General features: G+C 34.7%; 1 protein-coding gene and 2 pseudogenes across 1 annotated transcript in view; 1 reads left to right on the top strand and 2 right to left on the bottom strand.

Annotated features, from left to right (window-relative positions):
* Nucleotides 1-21,915, bottom strand: part of Me1 (malic enzyme 1) — a 200,663-nt gene that overhangs the window by 111,602 nt on the left and 67,146 nt on the right. Inside the window, exons 4-5 of the mRNA XM_004860271.4 lie at nucleotides 5,603-5,678; nucleotides 897-1,058 (exon numbers count right to left, since the gene is read on the bottom strand). Of these exons, the coding sequence (XP_004860328.1) occupies nucleotides 897-1,058; nucleotides 5,603-5,678 (238 nt within the window). The remainder of the gene's footprint in view (nucleotides 1-896; nucleotides 1,059-5,602; nucleotides 5,679-21,915) is intronic.
* On the bottom strand, nucleotides 6,612-6,774 carry LOC147825004 (U2 spliceosomal RNA; annotated as a pseudogene).
* Nucleotides 14,458-15,121, top strand: LOC106010687 (pleckstrin homology domain-containing family B member 2 pseudogene; annotated as a pseudogene).

The raw sequence follows: 21,915 nt of genomic DNA, 5'->3' as shown, positions 1-21,915 counted from the left end.
GTTTTAAGCTCTTAAAATTACGGGTGTCATTCAAACTATGCAGTTCTTGTGCTATATAAACTATTCTAAATAGTGTTAAAATTGACAACTTAACATTTCATCTTCTGAAAAAGTCTAACTTTGGTATCCAAAGCTAATGAAACTATTATATAATAAGAAATTGCTAATAAGTCTCATGTTTACTCATGTTCCCATTTTTATCACTTATTAGCTCTGTTATCTTGGTTACTTGCCCTTCCTGTACTTCAGTTTCTTCATTAAAGTTACATCATAGACTTGTCATAATTTAATATTTTTGAATGCTTAAATTGTGACTGGAACTTTATAAGCACTTAATAAATGTTAGCTTGTCTAAATATAGATGTAGAAACAAAAATCCTTTTAAGTATCAGGAAATTGAATCTTGCAGAATATTTTTAATGCCCCAATCTACTCAAACCATTGATTTTATCTGTGATTTAAGATTGTAAAATATTGATACTGGAATAAGAAAAAATAACTTTCAAACCATGAATTTTAGGTTCAATATAGACTTTCAGAAAAAGAAGATTTCGTGCTCATTATTAAGTCCAACGGGATTAATTTCCACATAATGTGAAAATAATAATTAAAAAAGGAAATTACACTATCCTAAAGTAAAACATACACTCTGTAGAATAATGGTGTAAATGCTTTTCAAAGCATTATAAAAGACTAAAGAAGCTAATAAAAAAAGAATTATGTAACAATGAAGGGAAAAAGAATGGAAAGGATAACTTTCTCTTAGAAATTTGGGGACAGATTGAAGGACTGAGGGAGAAACAGACAAAAAAGGATAAATTCTGTAAAGTTTCTGAAATAATTCACAGAATAATGCAAAATGCAAAAACTAATGCCATTTTTAAAGGTACACTTACCTCATTTTCTGTACCTACATCCAGAGTCACAGGCAGACAATGCTGAGGATTCACCCCTCCACATGCAGTATATAAGGCCAATTTACCCACAGGGATGCCCATTCCATTACAACCAAGGTCTCCCAAGCCAAGAATACGCTCTCCATCAGTCACCACAATAGCCTAGAAAAAAAGAAAAATAATATATTAATAGATTTTTGCAAATTCTAGGGCACCATTTCTATTCTCCATGTCTCATGACTCATGGAATGAAATATCAGCTGTTAGAAAACATACTTGAGAAAGACCTCACAATATTCACATACAAGAATGAAAAATAAATTTGATGTATATACATTTTAAACATTTGTGTGTGTATGTATGTTTATTTAGATGTGCACATAAAGACTCAAATATACCACAAAACTTAGCCTTCACTCAAGAAAGGCAAATAGGAAAAGCACAGGGAAATAAGATCTCAAACGAGGAGCCAAAAGGAAACTTAAGGAGGCTTCAAAACTAGTTACATCCATTTTGACTGAGGTTATACGTTTGTTCATGCATACTGTCACCATCCTCCTTTTTTGAGGGGGGGGTACCAGGGATTGAACTTGGGTCCTTGTGCTTGTGAAGCAGGCGGCGGAACCACTGAGCTAAATCCCCAGCCTACCATCATCCTATTTTTTACAATAATACTGACCTATCCTCTTTAAATACTATCACCACTTGACATTGTTCTACTATCTTTGAAACATGCCTATTATAGTCAGTTACATTATCTGATAATCTTCCATTAGACCTAATGAATTTTGTTTGACTTCTAATTACCTTGAACATTTCTGAAGCATACATTTTAATCATGTGAAGATTTATCTATATAATTTAATATCACTATTAGAATTAATGCATCTAACATCATTACTCTGTGATCCGTGGCCATTATATGAGTTAAGCAAAATTTAACAACAACAATCTATTAGACATTCTACAAAGTGGCAGTCATCATATGGATGGAACCTTGGAAAAATATCAGTTATTTGGCCTTGGATAAAGCTGTGAATTTAACCTTCTGTTTTGTTTTGTTTTTTAATTTAAAATGGGAATCACAAATGTACTTTCCAGAGTAGCTGCACAAATTAGGAACTAGCTCTGCTTTGTTCATTACTGTATACCAGCACATAGTACATTATTTGGCACACAGTAAACAATCGATAAATATTAGTTGAATAAATCTATGCCATAAAATGAATCATGCTATATGAAGACTTACCACAGTATCATGTACATTACAAATTCTTAAAAAATTATAGCCATACCACCATTATTATCATTAGAACTCATGCATAAAGTCATAACGTTTTAGAAATAAGAGGGGAACCTAGAATATTCCTTCCATTCTTTATTTTACAGATTAGGAAATTGAAGATAAGGGAACAGAAATAATTTACCTAAGGTGAATTACTTGATTAACATCAAAGAACCAGAATCCGGGTATGTTAACTCCTGGTACAATTCTCTTTCTCACATACTATGTTGCAGAATATACTTTAAAATACACTTTAGAGATATTTTCCTTTAATTTCTTATTTATTGAAATTATACAGCTCTTGTAAAATTGGTTTAAAACTAAATACATCTGAGAGGTGGATGGAAATTATTTTTTATATTCCATATAGTTCATCTTTGAAAAACTCTTCCCTGTATAACTGCAATGGTCAATATGTTATGCTTTATTGGAGAAAACAACCTATTATCACTGGATCAACTCTGCTCTGATTAAAGCTTTAAAAAAAGAAGATAAATATTATAGGGAACTATAACTTTGTTTTTAAACTTACAGACAACTTCTCAATGCCCAAATATTTCAAATGTATATTTAACATTATTTTATGTATTGTTATAAAAATACAAATAAAGTTACTTTTATGTATCATTGATAAATGTGTATTTTTGTGAGTGTGTTCCTTATACAATTAAACTCAGCCAGTTCTTATAATTTTCATCAGTTTCAAAATTTTCAAAAAAGGCATTTTTAAAAAGCATATATTTTCATTCACTTTTGATTGCATATCCATGTTAAATGTTTCTTGATCTTAATGTTAAAAATCCTCTTTTTCATACTTTCTATTCCTTAAGCTCTTCTCTCATCTAACGCTATTACTCCACTCTATACATATACATGTGCATATGGACATTTTACATATGTAGAAGTTTAAGAACTTTTTAAAGTATGTTTTGAGGCATTTAATATTTTAGCTCAGTTTATGCCTTACTGCAAACATACATTCATAGCGTTAATTCACAAATATTTCAACATTATCCATAAATTTAATACTGATAAAATTCTGAGATTAAAAAATGTTTTTCATATAGGCAGTTTATTACTAAATTAGCATTCTCTTGCTTTCGTTTTTATCCATTTTACCACCTACTTAAGGATTATAAAGCAGTTAGATGTTTGCTATAAAATAATCAAGTCACAGCAACAGGACTAATCTCAAAAAGGACAACTACAATTCTATCAGTAATGTCTCAGTTTCAGAAATCAATCTCCACCCCACTATATAAAGTATAACCCAAGCATTACTTGAACAGAAACCTTCAGAATGGTAGGACAATTTTCCAGAACACGCAGAGGTATGCTCCATGTCCTGCCTTCATCTCCTCTTCCCTTCCCAGGACCTAACCCTCCCTTGTAGCCCACTAAATGCAGAACTCCTGCCTCTCTTCCTCCCTCTCTAGAAACCATTCCAAAAATGCATCTTTAGATGAAACTCCCTCAAATATTACTTATATGAAGTCATTTCCTTATTTAAATTTGACATTTTATTTTTTCAAGTCTACATTCCTCTTTCTGAATTTCAAGCCCTTTTACAATAATTTGATTACCTCCTATTTAAGCAAGCTAAATTCCACAACATTCCACTCTTGATCTTAGCCAAAAGGCCAAGAAGCGATTCCACTACATTCTAATAATAACATTCAGCTTTTAATTAGACTAGTCAATATCCTTATTGTGAAAGAATATACCTTTCTCTCCTTGTACTAGGTACCTACATTCATATGTTCCTTTTTTATTACCGTATCTTCTTTCCTTTTTAATTTGGATTTTAGTTTGAATGTAAATTTCAACTTTGTTAGAAAAGTTTTCTTAACTATTCCAGCCTTCTCCAGATGAATAAAATATGGCACTTACAATGCAAAACATATGTTCTATCTAACATGCAGGTTTGGCTATAAAACAAATAACATATTTTAGATTTCAGTATTCTATTAGAATCAAGAGCTACCACTTACTAAGTGTCAACTATGTTGCAGACACTGTGCTTGGCTTTAAAAAACAAATGGTCATAGGTAAGAACATCAGTGAGCCGGGGATTTAGCTCAGTGGTTCCATCACCTGCCTTGCAAGTGCAAGGTTCCGAGTTCAATCCCCGGTACAAAAAAAAAAAAAAAGAACATCAGTGATGGCCCAATATTAAGAGTCCAAAGATGAAGGTGGACTATTAACAAAGCTAAATATATAGAGATCGGCCAGTTGGAAGACCAAGCTGGGTGAAAGCTTACTACACAACAATTAGGATAACAGGGTACTATTTCATCTACTGACTTGTTCACTCTTAAAATCCTCTCTAGAAGATTTAAACATATAGGTTAAATATAAATATCCTTCTTAGACTATCACATGTTTATGCTTTATATAATTAACACATTTCTTAGAGTAGTTGCTAAGAACAGGGGTTGTGGATAGTAGTTTAGTTGGTGGGAGAAAATTTGAGAAAGCAATTTAGGTGAGGAGAATGAAAAAAACAGCAGAAATTTGAGAATAGTGAAAAATCCTTTAGTTTATCTAGCATGAGGCTTGGTGAGCCAAATTAAGCAATTCTGGCCACAACTGCTCAAACAGATAAGACACTAAAATGAGTCACACTTCAGAAGTCAGAGCTAAAATGCCTCTGTTCCACTAAAAGACACTGATTTATTCTATTTTAGTCCTAAAGGATACCTCAAAGTTGCCGGCTACCCAGCAGAAAGGAAAAGGGGGGAGAAAAGGGACATAAAAGGAAGAAGAGGTACACCTCATCTCCCTTAGACAATGAAAATGGCAGAGCGTGCCGTTTAAGAGCAGAGGATCTGGTGCCAGCTCTGGAACCTGCATTCAGTTTCCTGCAATCATGCATCATTGTATAACTCTGTGTCCCTTCATCCCTGTATTATCATAATTACAGTATAAGTAATCCATTGAACTATTTCCCACAGAAAGCTACCAAATGCCTGGTACTATTATTATTTTAATTTTCATTAGCTTACTCACAGAGGGAAGTCAAATGAGCTACTTACGTCATAATGATAAAAGAAAAGAATTAACAGATTTTTTTTGCCTACTTGGATTCCTCTTAGTGGATGGTTAAATACAGCAGATATGATTAAAGGGTTTGGTGTAAAGAAATTCTGATGCTACTGCATGTCATCATATATATAATCACTTTTAATGAATAGAGAAATACTAAGAAACTACGCAGGAATAATGGGAAAAATTAGTATCTAAATAGCTTCAGAATAAAATTAATCCACTATGCAAACATCAAAGGAATATAAATTAGGTGATAACCTCTGGCAAAGCTAGTGAATTCTATGTTATCATGAGAACTGTCGATATGATCTAAACTGCTTTATGAGACAGAGAATAAAATAAATTGCCTCAGTGAAAAAATCTGATAACTTACCTTAACAACATTTTCTGGCCATGCATTTAGAACTGAAGCAATATGCCCTCGATCATGGATACTAATAAAAAGGCCTCTGGCAGGAAAAAAAAAAGGGAATTTAATTTACTTCAGACTTGTCAAACTGTCATCACCATTTAATTTTTTTCAATGTATTACTATATCTCCATTTTTGTTAAACTAGTGAAAATTATTTCCTTCAATAATGATTAGGACTTTTATAAGGAGAAATTACTTTAAATAATATATTAACATCTACCATACAAGTAGGTTTATTCTTATATTTATTTTAAATATTTGTTATAAAAAATTAACCATTTTTACATGGATAGAATTTAAAGACCATTATCAATTCCACTGACATTCATGTATACTTTTTATGTGTGTCTCCTTGGGTATTAGGGGTTGAACCAAGGCCTTTGCACTAAGCTACATCTCCCAGCCCTTTTTGAAATATTTATTTTGACAGAAGGTCATGCTGAGTTTTTATGTTGACCTGGGTCAGCTCAAACTTGTCTTTCTCCTGCCTCACCCTCCCAGAGTGCTAGGATTACAGGCATGTGCCACCACATCTGGCTTCATTTACAGTCTGTTATTAAATATGATAACATATAAAAGTATTTTTAAACTAACATGAAGCATACATAAACAGGCATTTCCAGCATATGTTCCATGTATTGCATTTTCACAGTGTGAAGACAAGAATGTGTACTAGAAATGACTAAATTGCCTAATATGCCAAACAGTTCTTCCATGACAAGCTTACTTCAGTCTTCGACTTGTGGCCCTAGTTGCTGTTTGTGACTCTGTTAAACTTTCAACTGAATTCTTTAACACTATCTGTCCTCTCTTTTCCTAGGAAAGTTTAATAAATAACTTTAATAAATTCAATTAAAATTCAATTTTAATTTTAATTATAAAATAGTATAAAATCGATTTATAAATTAATTTACTTCACTAAATTAAAATACTAAAATTCAATAATTTTTTAAATGCCTCATCCTCACTTAAAAATTTTGCTTTAGTGCTGGTAGGTATCAAAACAGAACCACAGGCAACAAATGTACATGTTAATGAACTGTCATAAGGTGCCACCTTTTATATAATATCAATTTTAACAGCGAGAATTTTTACAGCTACACTTGATCTTAGCCAAAAGGCTGAGAAGCGATTGAGAATTTTTACAGCTACCCAGAAACCATTCACCTTTTTTTAACCAATCAAAAAACTCGACCCATAAGCATAACCACTCTCCTGACTTTCATGGTATCATTTTTATAGTTGTTTTACAGTTTTACCACCCAAATCAGAAACTATCTCTAGGAACTACTGTTTAATTTGTTCAGTAGAGTTGCTCACAATCTAGATTTTGTTGATTATACTCCTAGAGATGAGCATGTTAATCTTTCCTTACGTTTCTTGGAAAATCAGTATTTGGATCTAGAAACTTCATCAGATTCATGTTCATGTTTTGTGCAAGACAATTCAAGAGTTGATAGTATCTAAAAATACAGTAATTGGTATTCCTTTTTGTGATCTTAGCAGCCTCTGATGCTTAATGTCTAAATTCACTGATTCACTAGGGGTTACAAAATGGTGATATTATTCCAATTATATTATTTATTTACTGGAAAATAGTTTAAAGAGAAGTTTTACCATACCTATTTGGTCACCAATCATAGTTATAGAAAAAAGAAAAATACTTGATTCTCTCATCAGTTTTTATAGTGAAAACCTAGTTTACTAGAATCACAGATATTTTCCTTGTTGATATTCAAGTTGTTCTGTTTTTATCAAGTGGAAGACTCTTCATGTCTCTAGACCTTCTGACATGTGAATTACAGTTACTGATAGGTTCCTCCTTTCCTGTTCCACATTAATTTTTTTTTTTTTTGGTACCAGGGATCGAACTCGGGACCTTGCACTTGCAAGGCAGGTAGCGGAACCACTGAGCTAAATGCCCAGCCCCTTCCATATTAATTTTGAAAATGTTCTGCCTCGAGTCTGAAATGAGCCAATCTTCTTTAGAAACCCATGTTTCTCTTAGCAGAAAGTGTTTCTTTAAGACCACAATCTAAGTAATAAGGATGTCTGTTACTAGTCAGTAAAAGTTTTGTTATCAATATAAGATTCACTTTCTAATTATCCTCAAATTGATATTCTTCTCATAGAGGTATCAGATTGCTACTATTAAGTTTACCACTATGATTTCCTAGCAAATTCTACTTACTACTCTCCAAGAAGACTATTTTACATATTTCCTTTCTGTTCACATCTCCCTCATTCATCCCTCTCCCCCTCACTCTCAGTTAATAACCTAATCTCAAATTTCAAACAGAAATAGACACACACACACACACACACACACGCCAGTACTGGGGACTGAATTCAGGACCTTCACAATGAGCTAGATTCCAGCCTTTTTTATTTTAGACAGCATCTCACTAAACTGAGCTTGAATATGTGATCTTTCTGCCTCAGCCACCCAGAGGGCTGGGATTACAGGCATGTGTCACCACATTCAGCTTATCTCATCTTTATAATATAAATTCCACTAATCCATCTTCATCCCTTTTTATATCTCTTCCCTTCTCTCTTGTTATAATGGAAGAAATTTCCCTAACAGTATTAAGGCAATTCTCTTACTTGTGCTTGTGGATGTTATCCCATGTCAACCATTCAAAGGCCTCTCTTCTATAATTACTCTACTGTTATGTTGCACCATTGCCTTCTCCATTGGATCAACTTTATTGGCATAAAAACTTGCCCTAATATTATTCATCTCTTCAAAAGGCTGAATATTGTCCTCTGCTATCATCTCCTTTACACCAAAGCCCCTATAAAGACTTGCATATTCTTATTGCTTTTGTTTCTGTATTTCTTATTCTCTCTTTCTTCAGTCTATCATAGGGTTTTTACTCTCTCACTTGTCCACAAACAACTCTTACCAAAGAGAATGACTCACCTCTGAAAACAGGTAAAGGTCACCTCTCAACTTATTTCTTACTTGACTTCTCTACTGTGTTAGTTCCTCAGACAGGACTTCTCTGGTAATAGCCATTGATGCACCCCCACCCCAACATCTTCATCTTTATATAAATATCTGAATTAACTTTCTTTACTTGTTCATATATTTAGTGTCTGTCTCTTCCCTGGCACCACCCCCTAGTGTACACACACACACACACACACACACACACACATACACACACACACACACAGTACACAGTAGTAGATTTCTTAAGTACAGGGACTATTTTGTTCATATGTGTAACCCCAATACATGTAAGTGTCTGGCACATAGAAAGTACCCAATAATATGTACTGACTTCAGTGCTAGAATAAGGTTTTTATAATGAAATGTTCTTATAAGCACAGAAAACATAAAATAAGTCCAGATTTACACTAATTGAGAAAATAAAAATTATCTCATGATAATTAAGTCCCATAGAAAGATTACTGATGATTGTCTAACTTAATAAGAATATTAGTTTATTAAGTTAACACTAAATTGTATCTTTTCCCTGTTTTCATGCTGTTTCATATGAATTTATTATTTTCCAAAAATGAAAATGTATATATGTATGTACAGATCCCTGTCACAGTCAAAATGATCTTATGTAATCATCAGGATCTCAAAACATAATTATAAAATTTAAATGAAGTATTTTTAGACTTCTTAAGGAAGAACCTTATACTGAATTATATAAAATGTTCTTGGTAATATATTATTAAATAATATTTCTTGGGAACTTGTCAGCCAAGGTTTTCTATTCATCTCAGGAAACAATCACTTTTAATGACAGACAATGAATGATACCAAAATTAACAATTACATGCCAAAGTTTATTATTCATGGGTCTGTGTTCAGCTTCACTGTAACAGCCATTTGGCCAAGAAGAGATTCATAAGAAGCAGAGATTCATTCATGGCAAAAATGCTTATTCTTGGAGAGCGCTCAATAAGTCAAAGATCTATTATGTCTCACCAATGCCAAATATACTTCTTGGAATGTCTCCATGATCAGAAATCTAGTAAGATGTCCAAAAGTGTTTTGGCACATAAATGATTCATACTTTCTACAGTGGGATATGAAACACTAACCCCACAGTCTCTCTATCTTCAACTAGGTTCTTTAACAAGATGACTTCCTCAACTACCTCCTACTACCTATTCTTAGAGTATCTATGACTGCTACTTCATAGTTCTAATCCTCGCTCCCATTCTTCTATACTCTTGCTAGATTAGCACACTTTCATTTCCTCCAAAGAGAAAACAGGAATGCTCATATGTGTAGTAGCTATCCACCTATAAGGTTCCTTTCATCTGCATCTATTCTGCTTCATTGCAGTATTAGTAAACAAAATGTCAGTGTCCCTGTCCTCTAATCCAATTAACCCTGATACTGTCATTCTGGCTAATCCTCAATCTTCACAGAGAATGCTGGCATTGTCTAAGAGCAAATGTTCAATGTTTCTCTTTTTCATTCAAATGAACAATGAAGGCCTAGGAACTCCTTGCATTGTTCTCCCTCTTGAACTTATTTTCCACATCCACTTTGTCTCAAGCTTCTGCTATGTCTGATCCTTTGGCTTTTTTCCCATTTTTGATCCTACCCTTGCTCTTGGCATTTGATCAACTAATTTAACCTGAGAGCTACCTACTTTACAACCCAGGTGATCTTTTAATGATTCATTTAGGCATCCCTCTAACACCTCCAATTCTTCTATTGTTTATCAGAGGCCATTCATGTGTTAGCTATTCTTGGAAGTATTTCCTGACACATATTCTCTAGCTCTATTTGGAACCCTCCAGTGACTCCATAGAACCTTGCTATTTTTCTCTGCTGTAACATTTATCATCCTGTCACATAATTTTTCTCTTTCTTATTTATGTCATACTAGATTATAAGTATTAAGTCAGAATTTTTTGTTTCTTACAAAAAGAAAAGAAGGAAATGGAGGAATGAAAAGAATAAACAGAAAGGAAGATCAGATGTGATTTGGACACTTAGCCCAGGGGTAGGTGAAATACTGTGGCAAAAACTCTAGGATGAAGAGCATTCAGGAGCTATGTTTTCAGTGGGTATAATCTTTGGGATCTTCTGAAAATGACAGGGCTCAAAGAAACAGATAGGAAAAAACCTCATGAGCAAAGTCCCTAAGAAAAATAGCAAGAATCACAGCCAGGGCTAGTCTCTAAGACACAAGAGCACTTGGAAGTCAAGAAATCAACAGTTTGAGGGCGGGGGATTTAGCTCAGAGGTGCTGCTGCCTGCTTCGCAAGCACAAGGTCCCAAGTTCAATCCCCAGTACCAAAAAAAATGCACAAAGTATGGTTATGTCTCAGAGATACTATGTAAGAAAAAGAATTTAGACTGATAAAACAACCACAAATATCTAAAAAGAATCTTTTAATAGCTTACTTCAGTAATAACAAACTCCATTATAACTTAGTATTTATCTCATCAAATACTACATTATATATATTTTAAGACATTTTATTTCAAGCCATCAATGAGTAGGTAATTACCTGTAGGATGAATGAAGGTAATGATAGGGAGGTCAGAAAACAAAGAGGACTTCATATGTTATTACCGTTTTTTTTCCATTTAGCTTATTGATACATTTTAGGTATACAATACAGTTACATTCATCATTGGGATCTTGTATCTTTACATGATCTCTCTTGGTTCTTCTTTTTTCCCCATTCCCCTGCCCTCACTTCAGCCACTCCATCCCTCCCTATTTACAAAGACGTTGTTCACGTTTTTTCATTTTCTCATATTAATTCCATTCCCTTCTTTCCTTTCCCCTATGCCTCCTGCTTTCCCTTCCCCTTTGCCCCTTTTCTTCCTATTTCACATTATCTATTATACCTTTTAGTTCTTATTTACACTTTCAGTTTCTCACACCAGAGAAATTATTCAGTATTTACACATGTGTCCTATTTATTTCACTTAAGAGTATCACCACAATGTGCATCCATTTAGCTATAAATATCTCTAATTTCTCATTTTTTATGGCTGAGTAGTACTCCATTTTATAAAAAAACCACATCTTCTTTATCCAGTCTCCAGTTGATGGGTACTTGGGCTGTTTCCAAGTTTTAGGTATTACAAACTGTGCCACTACAAACATGGGTGCACACTGTGGAATGATTCTTTAATTCTTTGGGAAGATACCCAGTAGAGGAATAGCTGGGTCAAATGGGACTTCCAATCCTAGTTGTTTGAGGGAATCTCCATATTGATTTCCATAGTGGTTGCACCAGTCTGCACTCCCACCAACAATGGAGAAGGGTTCCTTTCTCCCCACAACCCTGCCAACATTTGTTATCAGTTGATTTCATGATAGCAGCCATTCTTTCTGGGGTGTGGTAAAATCTCAACGTTGTTTTCATCTGCATCTCTTGAATGACCAGTGATGTTGAACATTTTTTCATACATTTATTTGCTGCTTTTACTTCTTTGTCTGAGAAATGTCTGTTCATTTGAGATGCCCATTTTTGAATTGGGTCTTTATATTTGAAGGGTCTGATTTTTTTGAGTTCTTTATATATTCTAGATAGTAGACCTTTGTCTGTGGAACAGTTGTTAAAAAATTTTTCCCACATTGTAGGTTGTCTCTTAGCTCTGCTGGTGGTTTCTCTTGCAGTGCAGAAGCATTTTAATAAGATGAGATCCCAATTGTTGATTCTTTGTGCTAGTTTCCTGTGCTACTGAGGATTTGTTCATAAAGTTCTTTCCTATGCCAATGTCTTTGAGAGTTGTATCTAACTTGTTTTCCAGCAAGTTTAGTGTTTCCTTTTTAATATTTAGATATTTAATCCACTTTGATTTTAGTTTAGTGCATGGTGAAAGATAGGGGTCTAGTTTAAATCTTTGACAAGTTGAAATCCAATTTCTCCAACACCATTTATTAAAGAGGCTATCTTTCCTCCAGTGTTATTACCATTTTTTAAAAAACCAAATGTGACAAAATGTTAACAAATATCAACTCCAGATAACGGGTATATAGTTATTTGCAATTAGTCTTTATACTTTTCATACATTTTATTTTTTTCCAAAAATGATTTTATTTCATATTTTTGTGAGAAATATGAAGTGAATGTAAATATATTTCTCTCTGAGCAGAGGAAAACAAGTGATTTTTTTTTTTTGTTACCAGGGATCGAACTCGGAACCTTGCACTTGCGTGGCAGGCGCTGGTACCACTGAGCTAAATCCCCGGCCTAACTGATTTTTTTTCAAGCTTAACCAGCTACTTATTGGCAGAAGTAGAACAAGATCTTTGATCTTCAGGTTTCTAGAGCAGTACTCCTTCAACTGTACCATGAGGGAACAAATTCTTTCTAAATACTAGTCTATGGGGGCATCAAGGCATATGGTATACTGCCAGCTGACTGGAGAGAAGGCAGAAGATGAGGTAGACTAGGAAACTTGGCCACAACCAATCAGAGTTTCCTATCCATAGATGAGGGGGTCTAGAGCCAACGTGAACAGAAAGATCTATAAACTAGGAACTGTTAATGGTTTATTATCTCGATATCCTCCCAAAGCCTCAAGCAATCACAGGTGGAGCTTTGGGGAGGTGACTGGATCATGAGGGCATAATACTCATCAGTAGACTAGTCCACTGATGAGTTTATAGCTAAATGTGATTTGAGAGATGAAGCCTGACCAGAGGAGGTGGGTCACTGTAGGCGTGCTCTGGAAGGGTGTTATCTCCTTCCCTCCTCCCATGAGCTGTCTCTCTGCTTCCAACTGCCACACCATGAGCTGTTTCTCCTCTGCCATACTGCCCTGCTTTGGAGCCAGCTGACTATGGACTGAAACGTCTACAAACTGTGAGCCAAAATAAACATTTCCTTCTTATAGACATCAGTATCTAGAATTGTGTCTCCACAATAAGAAAGTAACTAAGACATGGACTAATGATCAAAGTAAGAGGATAGAGAATTGAGAAAGCAAATCAGTGGCCTAACTAGAATTTCTGAAACTTATGAGAAGTAGAACTAACTACATGGGAAAGTGTGGAAGATATACAGGTTACCAGATATCTTTTAAGGAAGTAATAATGGTCCTTAATGTGGCATTCCTTTTGGCTTAACTCTCTTTTCTTGCCTGAAAACAAAATCCTTAAAGAGGCAAAACTGAGACATAAAAAATGTATTTTAATGACTTACACAAACATAAATTAGTAATCTTGGTTCTGATTCTTTAATGAAATATTTCCATGTACTTTGCCTTGAGAATTAATATTTATTAATTATGTTACTTTTCTGGCCTTCATACATTTCCAGTTTTTGCTTCCCATAGTCCTCCAATTTCAAAGGAGTCTTAAGTATTACCATAAAATAAATTAAAATACTATGAAACTATATATGTTGATCTCACAATTTTGGACACTGATTTATATAACTAACACATTGCAATTTACTGAGGACTCATACTTTATAGGTCTAAAAGGATACTGGATAGCAACAGTAGTTTTAGTCACAACTATGAAGTCTTAGTTAACTTCTCTAGCCTAAGTTATTTACAGTTAAGTAAAGGAAAGTTGAATCTAGAGACCAGTAAGCTCTAACTCAATATTCTCTGGTCAATGGTATTCTCCTTTCCAATCTCCAGATTATAATAGAATGGCTTCCCCACTTTATCTTCATTTTCCACTACAATACATGATAGCTACCAGAGAAGTAGGAAAGCTGAATGTAGAAATTCTCCTTCCATAGACTTTATTTATAAAAATAGATAAACAAATGTGCACCACGGGGTGACATCAGTATGCTGGACTCCTTGCCTCTCTCCCACCCAGCTTCTTCCTGGCAGCTGACAGTTCACAGGCAAAGGAATGTTGTTTGTGAAGAGTGGATGGGTGCTGTAACAACGTACTATTTTGAAGTTCTGGAAGAACTGGTTTGATCTATGGTCAGATGGCCACTTGATCTATTACAATGATCAGACTTGGCTGAGTATCAAGGATAAAGTCCATATGCCAGTGGACTGGATCCAGTATCTGCACAGGGCAAGAGAGTTGGGACATTCAGTTTCCAGATTGGAGCCAAAAGATTATCTGCTTTAGAATGTTTTCTGAGATGGGAAGACAAAGACAACAGGTCTTTGTGCACAAAACATAGATGTCTGTTTGTCCTGGAAATTTACACTGCAGGATGCAAGAACAATTATGGCATATGTTGATTTCACAGTCTTTTCTGACCAGACAGCCGTGGCTTCCTGGCCCCTTCCTTACATGGCCTATCCAGTACCAACCCGAGGCATATATATGGCTTGTGGTCCACACAGCAGTGGTCCATACCTGGCAGAAACCCAGGTTTTCTATCCCGCAAATGGGCAGGCATATACAGTGCCTTACTGGTACCCATGCAAGGCTCTCTTTGGCAGCAGCCTGTCAACTAAGTCATCATTAATGAGTGGTACCAAGATAAAGAGAGTGACCTGGTCCTAGGCATGCTGGCTGGAGCCATGGCCCTAAGGTCTCTTTCTGGGTCTTCTAGTCTTTAATATCTTCTATGCATAGATTCTAATAACCCTGTGAGCAATGATATGACTTGTAGGGCATTTCTGTTTGTGAAAAAAGTTTTTAATAATAGTTTTAATAGTTCTTTTGGAAGCAGTAACCTCATAATTGTAACTAATCCATGCAAGCACCACAGTAGGGCTTAAACTATGTTGTTTAGTTAAAATATGAACTCTTTAGGGGCATAGGCCTATTCAAAGACTTTCTTTGTGGAACTCTTAGAATACCTTATTTGAACACACCTGTCCTGAAAGACATTTTCTTCTCAAGTACAGTGCATACAGGATAATTTCTTTTCTTGTTATGCAAATAATATAGTGATGAATGAGTAAGTGATTATGAAAAGACAAACTGCAGCTTCTTTTGGTTTAACCTCAAACTTTGAAACCTTAGACTAGAACTGGCAACATGATACTTTAGGAGTGGTGGGCTGGTGAGCTTCCAGGTGGTTTTCCCAATGTAGTGGTGTGAGAGCCCTGTGGGACTCTGCATGTGCCAGCAAGACAGACTACTCAGGATGATGGGCCATCCCTCCAACCCTTTAAAAATGATGCTTCAAAAGCTGCTTAATTCTACAGCCTCTTCTTCTTATGTTATTTCTGTTTGTTTTTCACAATGATACTTGGAAAACATCTCAAATTCAAAACTGACTTAAGCATCCAAGTTTAAGGGCTTTACCTTTAAAAGTCAAATAAGGCAGAATCATAACAAGTGGATGAAGGCAGATTTTCACTGTTCAGAGATGTATTTTTAATGTCTGATTTAGGTATATTTATTGCTGGCTAAACATAATTATAACCTATTTTTATACTTCTTGAGAAAGTAATATTAAAACAATGGTGAGGAAAATAGAGAGACAGAGCCATGGTTGGAGTGTTCCTACCTCAGGCCTTCTGGGGACCACACTGTGCAGGGAACAGTTTTCTGCTCCTCTGAATGCTGTCCTATCAGAAGGGTATTCACAGTCCTACATTTCTAACAAATATACATATTCCTTGTATTATGAAATATATATTTCAAGTGTTTGTTTTTTAAGTTTTAAAGCTGCTGATTATTGACTGCAGTTTTCTGTCCTGCATGCTTTAAACAATGTATTTTCACAAAAGCTGATTAGCATCATTTAAGTCCCTCCCCCACACCCTATATGGTTCCATTTTCCCTAAACTCTAGGAATCACAAACTGCTGTGACTGTGCCTGGCTGCTTACATACATGCTCTTCTGATGCACTGCTCAGCTCGCTCCATGACTAATGAATACAACACCTCTGAATCTAGATACCAAGTGGATTTAACAGTCGGACAATCTATTCTTCTAGCCACTCCTAGGGGAGTTGTTGACATGAGATATCCTTTTCCAGTTGAAAAGAGTACACTGGGGTATATGTGGGTACACGTGATATGTGACAACATGGTATTGATGGTTTAAAGCACTGCTTCAATATGTAATGTTGATTATATACCTTATATCTTAAGAATGGCTTTTGTTCATAGTTACATACATTACCAACTCCCCATGATGAATGTAATGATGTACTGGAAGCATATACTAATAAAAATAAAAAATTTTTAAATGAAATGAAAATCATTATTAAAGCTAAATGCTTTATAAAATATTGAAGACAGTTTTTAATGTTATGTAACTGGGGTATTAATTTTGTTTATAAGTGAAAAGGTTAAGATTAATTATTAATCTTAAAATGGATAAATATTCTTTAAATATATTTTCTGTGATTTTTCTCCTACTCTTCCTTATAGTTCAGATACCCATTACGTGTCTGTTCATGTAGGTCATTACTTGAAGATAAAGGAGGAACAACACGTGGGAGATCAAAGACCTTTCTGATTGTTAATAACATGTTATGCTTGGATCAAAAATGTGTCCCAAAAACCTCATATGTTCAGAAATGGGGCTTTTGCAAGGTGACTGGATTATGAAGATGCTAACCTTATCGATGGATTAATCCACTGATGAGTTCATAGCGGAATGAGTTCTTATGAGGTAAGGCCACTCTGGAGGAAATAAGTCATTAGTATTTTATTCCTGACTCTTACCTTCTCTGCTTCCAGCAACCCTGAAGTGAGCACCTTTGTTTTACCATATGCTCTCCACCATGATGTTCTACCTAACCAGGGCCCCAGAAGTAAGAGAGTCAAGTAGCCATGGACCAAAAACCTCTGAAACTGTGTGCAAAATCTTCACCTTCCGTTAAGGTGATTTTCTCAGTTATTTTTGTCATAGTGTCAGAAAGCTAACACATAAAACAAAGATGATGTACCATTGTTGGTTTTATGTCTATTCCTGACACTGAACTTAATGTAAATACTCTATACAATCTATTAAAATGATCTGAGATGTTTGTTTCATGATTTTAAAAATACCCTTTATTTAGAGAATTTGGGCTGATTATTATCTGTAAATTTCCTATTTTTTCCAGCAAATCAATGACCTTATTTTTGTCCTTCAGATAAATGTAAAATCTGCCATCACACAATGAAAATATTTTTCTCTAGCAAGATGGAAATAACACCTTGCAGTTTCAAATTACTGGTAGTAAAATAATCCATCTATTTTCTAAGTGTTGATTTTTTTTTTTTTTTTTTTTAGTACCAGAGATCGAACTCAGGTCCTTGCACGTGTGCAGCAGGTGGCAAAAACACTGAGCTAAATCCCCGGCCTAAAAGTGTTGATTATTATTAATACTACATTATATATTTTGTCCACAATTAATGACAATTTTAAAGACTGCTTCATCAAGCACAACAAATGGACTAATTTTCTTTTTGTTCAATCTGTCAGTATAAACTGGCATTCATTGTATAATGATCAATATCTACTGAATGAAAAACAGGTTTTTTTTTAAGAAAATGATTTATTCTTCTATAGAGGTCATGCCAACTAGTCCTAACTTTCATATGGATGGCAAAGTACACTTTGATAGATGTTTGTATAGATGTTAATGTTTTATCCATTTCATAAAATGTAAACTCTCTATGCTGTATTATTTTCTCAATATATGTACTCTGGCCTTATATTTACCTATCCACAACTTTTAATAACAACACAAACATCTCCAATGGGGAATCCCTGAAAAATGAAAAATGAGTTCAATTCTTAATATGCTGAGGAGGGGTATTCTTCACCATCTTACAAGTTTACATGAGGAAAGACCAAGAATGTGTACCATTACTGGAAAGGAAGTTCACAGGAAACAATGGTTTTACAACAACTTGACGGAATATGCCGTATCAAAGTCTTATATGTTTTCAATCAAATTAACCTTGGTATAATAAGATTTAAACTGATCACAGAATTTTTAAAAGGGTCTTTAAAAAGCAGCAAAGATAATTTAGTGCTTTAAAAAGATACCCTTAAAGGAAAGATTTTAAGAAGGACATAGCAAGAAGACATAAAGGGAAAATGATAATGGTTTTTAAATATGTATAGGATTACTACAAAGAGTTTAAGAATCATTTTTTAAATTTGAACCAAGAATAAAAACGTTAATAACTAAATCTTGGAAACAGACAAAATGCCCATCAACTGACAAATGTATAAAGAAGATGTGATTTTTTTATGCAATGGAATACTATGCCAAAAAAGAAAAATGAGCTTCAGACATTTATAGCTAAGTGGATGGACCTTGAGACTATACTCTTAAGTGAAATAAATTGGACACTATATGTTTGAGTGCTGCCTTGTTACTCTGGTGTTAGAAAATTAATGTGGAAATAAGGACTAAAATTGGGAAGATTGCGTTAACAATGTCCAAAAGTTGTGGGTTTCTTCCTCTTCTGGGCAAGGAGAGGTCATCCCTATATGCAACACTGAATGAATGTTAGAGACTTCGCCTAATGGGAAAGACATCTTTGGAATGGTTTTTCCTACATCACAGGCAAGAATCTACTTGGATGACTAGATGGGGCTGTGTTTAAGAATGGCGCCTTTGTAATACTGGTGCTCCTAGCATCTGGTTATCCACCCAAAGGCCTGCATTTTAGCTTTTTTCAACATCCACTTAATCTGACAATCTGAACCCCTTTCCCCAACTGAACTCTGACTTTCACACTCTGAGAAAATATCCCACAGGACTAGGCCCTCCTTAACCCTCTATCTTCCTTCTAATCTATGTAAATTCTTGCGGTGGCTATTTTATATAAAATACAATATAAAATTAATGGAACCTAATTTCTATTAAATCTTAAAACATTAAAAAAAAGAACATATAGGGGCTGGGGATTTAGCTCAGTGGTTCCACCGCCTGCCTCGCAAGTGCAAGGACCCGAGTTTGATCCCCAGTACCAAAAAAAAAAAAAGAACATAGAGAAATAGGAAGTAGGGAGAAGTTCTAATAATTCCCCAAATTATATATTCCGTGGTTTCAAAAATTTCAATATATATGCTAATTTGTTTCATTTATACCACTAGGTCCTCTTAGTTCATTGAAAAGAAAGTTTTGTGCTGTTATCTATTTGTTTCTTTTTTGTAAGAGTCATTTTTGTTTATGACTTATATTCTAATATTTTGGCCATTCCTTTAAAATTATGGTACACAGTGTATAACTAATGTTATTCTTCAATTTTGCTTTATTTTTTCATAGAAAATTGTTTTTTAAAAATATTTTCTTTGTTAATGTCTACTTGTATTACATTGAAATTTTTAAAAAGAATAAAAAGGTAGGGCTAAGCCTGGTGATGCAGGCCACTAATCCCACCTAGTCGGAAGGATGAGGCAGGAAAATCACAAGTTTGAGACCAGCCTGGGCAACACAGCCAATACCCTGTCTCAAAATAAAAAATTTAAAAGGGCTGGAGAGGTAGCTTACTGTGAAGCCCTGGATTCAATCACTCTTCAGTACCACAAAAAGAGGAAAGGAAAAGGGAGAGGGGGAGAGAAGAGGAAGTACTTAGGTAACATATTTAATTCAGGCTTGCATTTATAAAGCTGTTAAATACTAAATCAGACACATTTAGGAACATAGGTTCATACTTTTCTGTAACACTGGATGTTAAGAAAATATAGTAGCTAACATATCCATGTCTTTCTGAATCTGCTTTACTATTATTTCAACATGTTCTATGGTAGGAGAAAAGACAAAAAAATTCTGTAATTTAACTTTGCAGGGAAAATAGTCAACCTTGTCTACTTTGGTTTCTGTTCCTTGGATGGTGTTTGTTTCTTTTTAAATCCCACCCAGTAAAGAAAGTAATAGCAAAGACACCAAAAATATCTGATAAGCCAGACTAAAATTGTTTGAGTATGACATTATAGTGATGAAAATTTTAAACACCCAGAGGCAAGCAGCAGTAGCTAAATTTAGGATAAATATGGACAAACAGCCACAGTATATAGACTCCTATACAAAAATGCCAACTGTGTAAGTACCAAATACTTGTCAAGCATCTATCCTGTATGAGTTAGCAAATTCTATCAAAATAATCAGTCTCACATCTAGGCTGTTAAGGTTTTCCTCCAACCATTACAAATACAATGAAAGGGGTGAAAAGTGCTTCTACTTTCAAGAGAAAATACATACATCATATCAAACCAAACATTTAATGGCAATTCAAGGAAAAAATACTTGTTACTGGATGTCTGTGGAATGAGAGCCATGGAGCCAATATAAACTGTGAACTGGGATCCAAGAGCAGAAATAATAGAGACATTCAGTGACAGAGTGCACCAAAGTAACGTCCCTGTTTTATGTAAAAGTCAAAGGCACTAAGAACAAGACAGCAAGGGGAAAAAAGGAACACAGTAGAATTCAATTACTTATATACATATAACAGTCTACTCAGACAACTAAGGTTTATACTGCTGTTTACATGAAATTTAGCCATACTGGTGCATGATCCCAACTCGAGAGTCTTTCAGGAGCCTCTGTCATTAATGTAACAACTTTCATTACTTACTGTAAGCTGATTAAAGTTTACTCAAATACTTTCATTCTCATTTTTCTGATAAACAGCATTCTTGGACAGTAACAGCTTCTTAGTAGAAGTTTTGTTTTCAAGTTCCTTTGAAATTATGGAATAACATAAACCTCACAATCTTAACTCCGGGCTTTTATCCAGAAGTCTTTCCTTTTGCTGATCTTTACACTGGAAAGCTGTGGGGTTTTTTTTCTTTCTTTGTTTTGTTTTGTTTTGTTTTGTTTTGTTTTGTTTTGTTTTTTGAGACAGGGACTCACTATGTAGTCCAGGGTGGCTTTGAATTTACTATGTAGCTCAGGCTAACCTCAAACTCATGGTGATTCTCCTACCTCAGCCTCCTGAATGCTGGGAAAGGCTGTTTTCTTACAGATTAGTTTATCTAAACCAAAAGCTAACTTATCAAACCATTCAAACAATTAGTCTCATTTCTTTTTCTAATGTTTTAGAAAAGTGACAGAGTCTCACATGAATATTTTGAGAATTAGAGAGACAAGCCTTTATTAAGACAAATGAAAAGCCTGCTGGTTAAAGGCACTGTCCCTGGGTAGTAAATATCTTTTTCTTTTCAGGGAAATGAAAATTCATCAATAGATTAAGCCACATGGTCAGACTTGACATAGTGCCAAATACAGTTCAAACAAACTCCTCTGATGAGAGGCAACTCTTCCAAAGAATTTTCCAAGGAAGGTTGCTACTGCTAGATCCTAAGAAACTCCAACCCAACTCAAGCCAAATAATGTCCACTTTCCCTCAGATTTAGTTCACCCATACACAAAATCAAACTGGTACTATCACTCCAAATCCATCAGTAGTTCCCTCTGAATACTGTATAACATAGGT

Source organism: Heterocephalus glaber, unplaced genomic scaffold (genome assembly GCF_053883595.1).
Source record: "Heterocephalus glaber isolate CG9 unplaced genomic scaffold, H.glaber_assembly_v1.0 deba00001523, whole genome shotgun sequence".
NCBI classification, from domain to species: Eukaryota; Metazoa; Chordata; class Mammalia; order Rodentia; family Bathyergidae; genus Heterocephalus; species Heterocephalus glaber.
The sequence above is the reverse complement of the archived record's forward strand: the minus strand, read 5'-3'. Positions and strand labels throughout refer to the sequence as shown.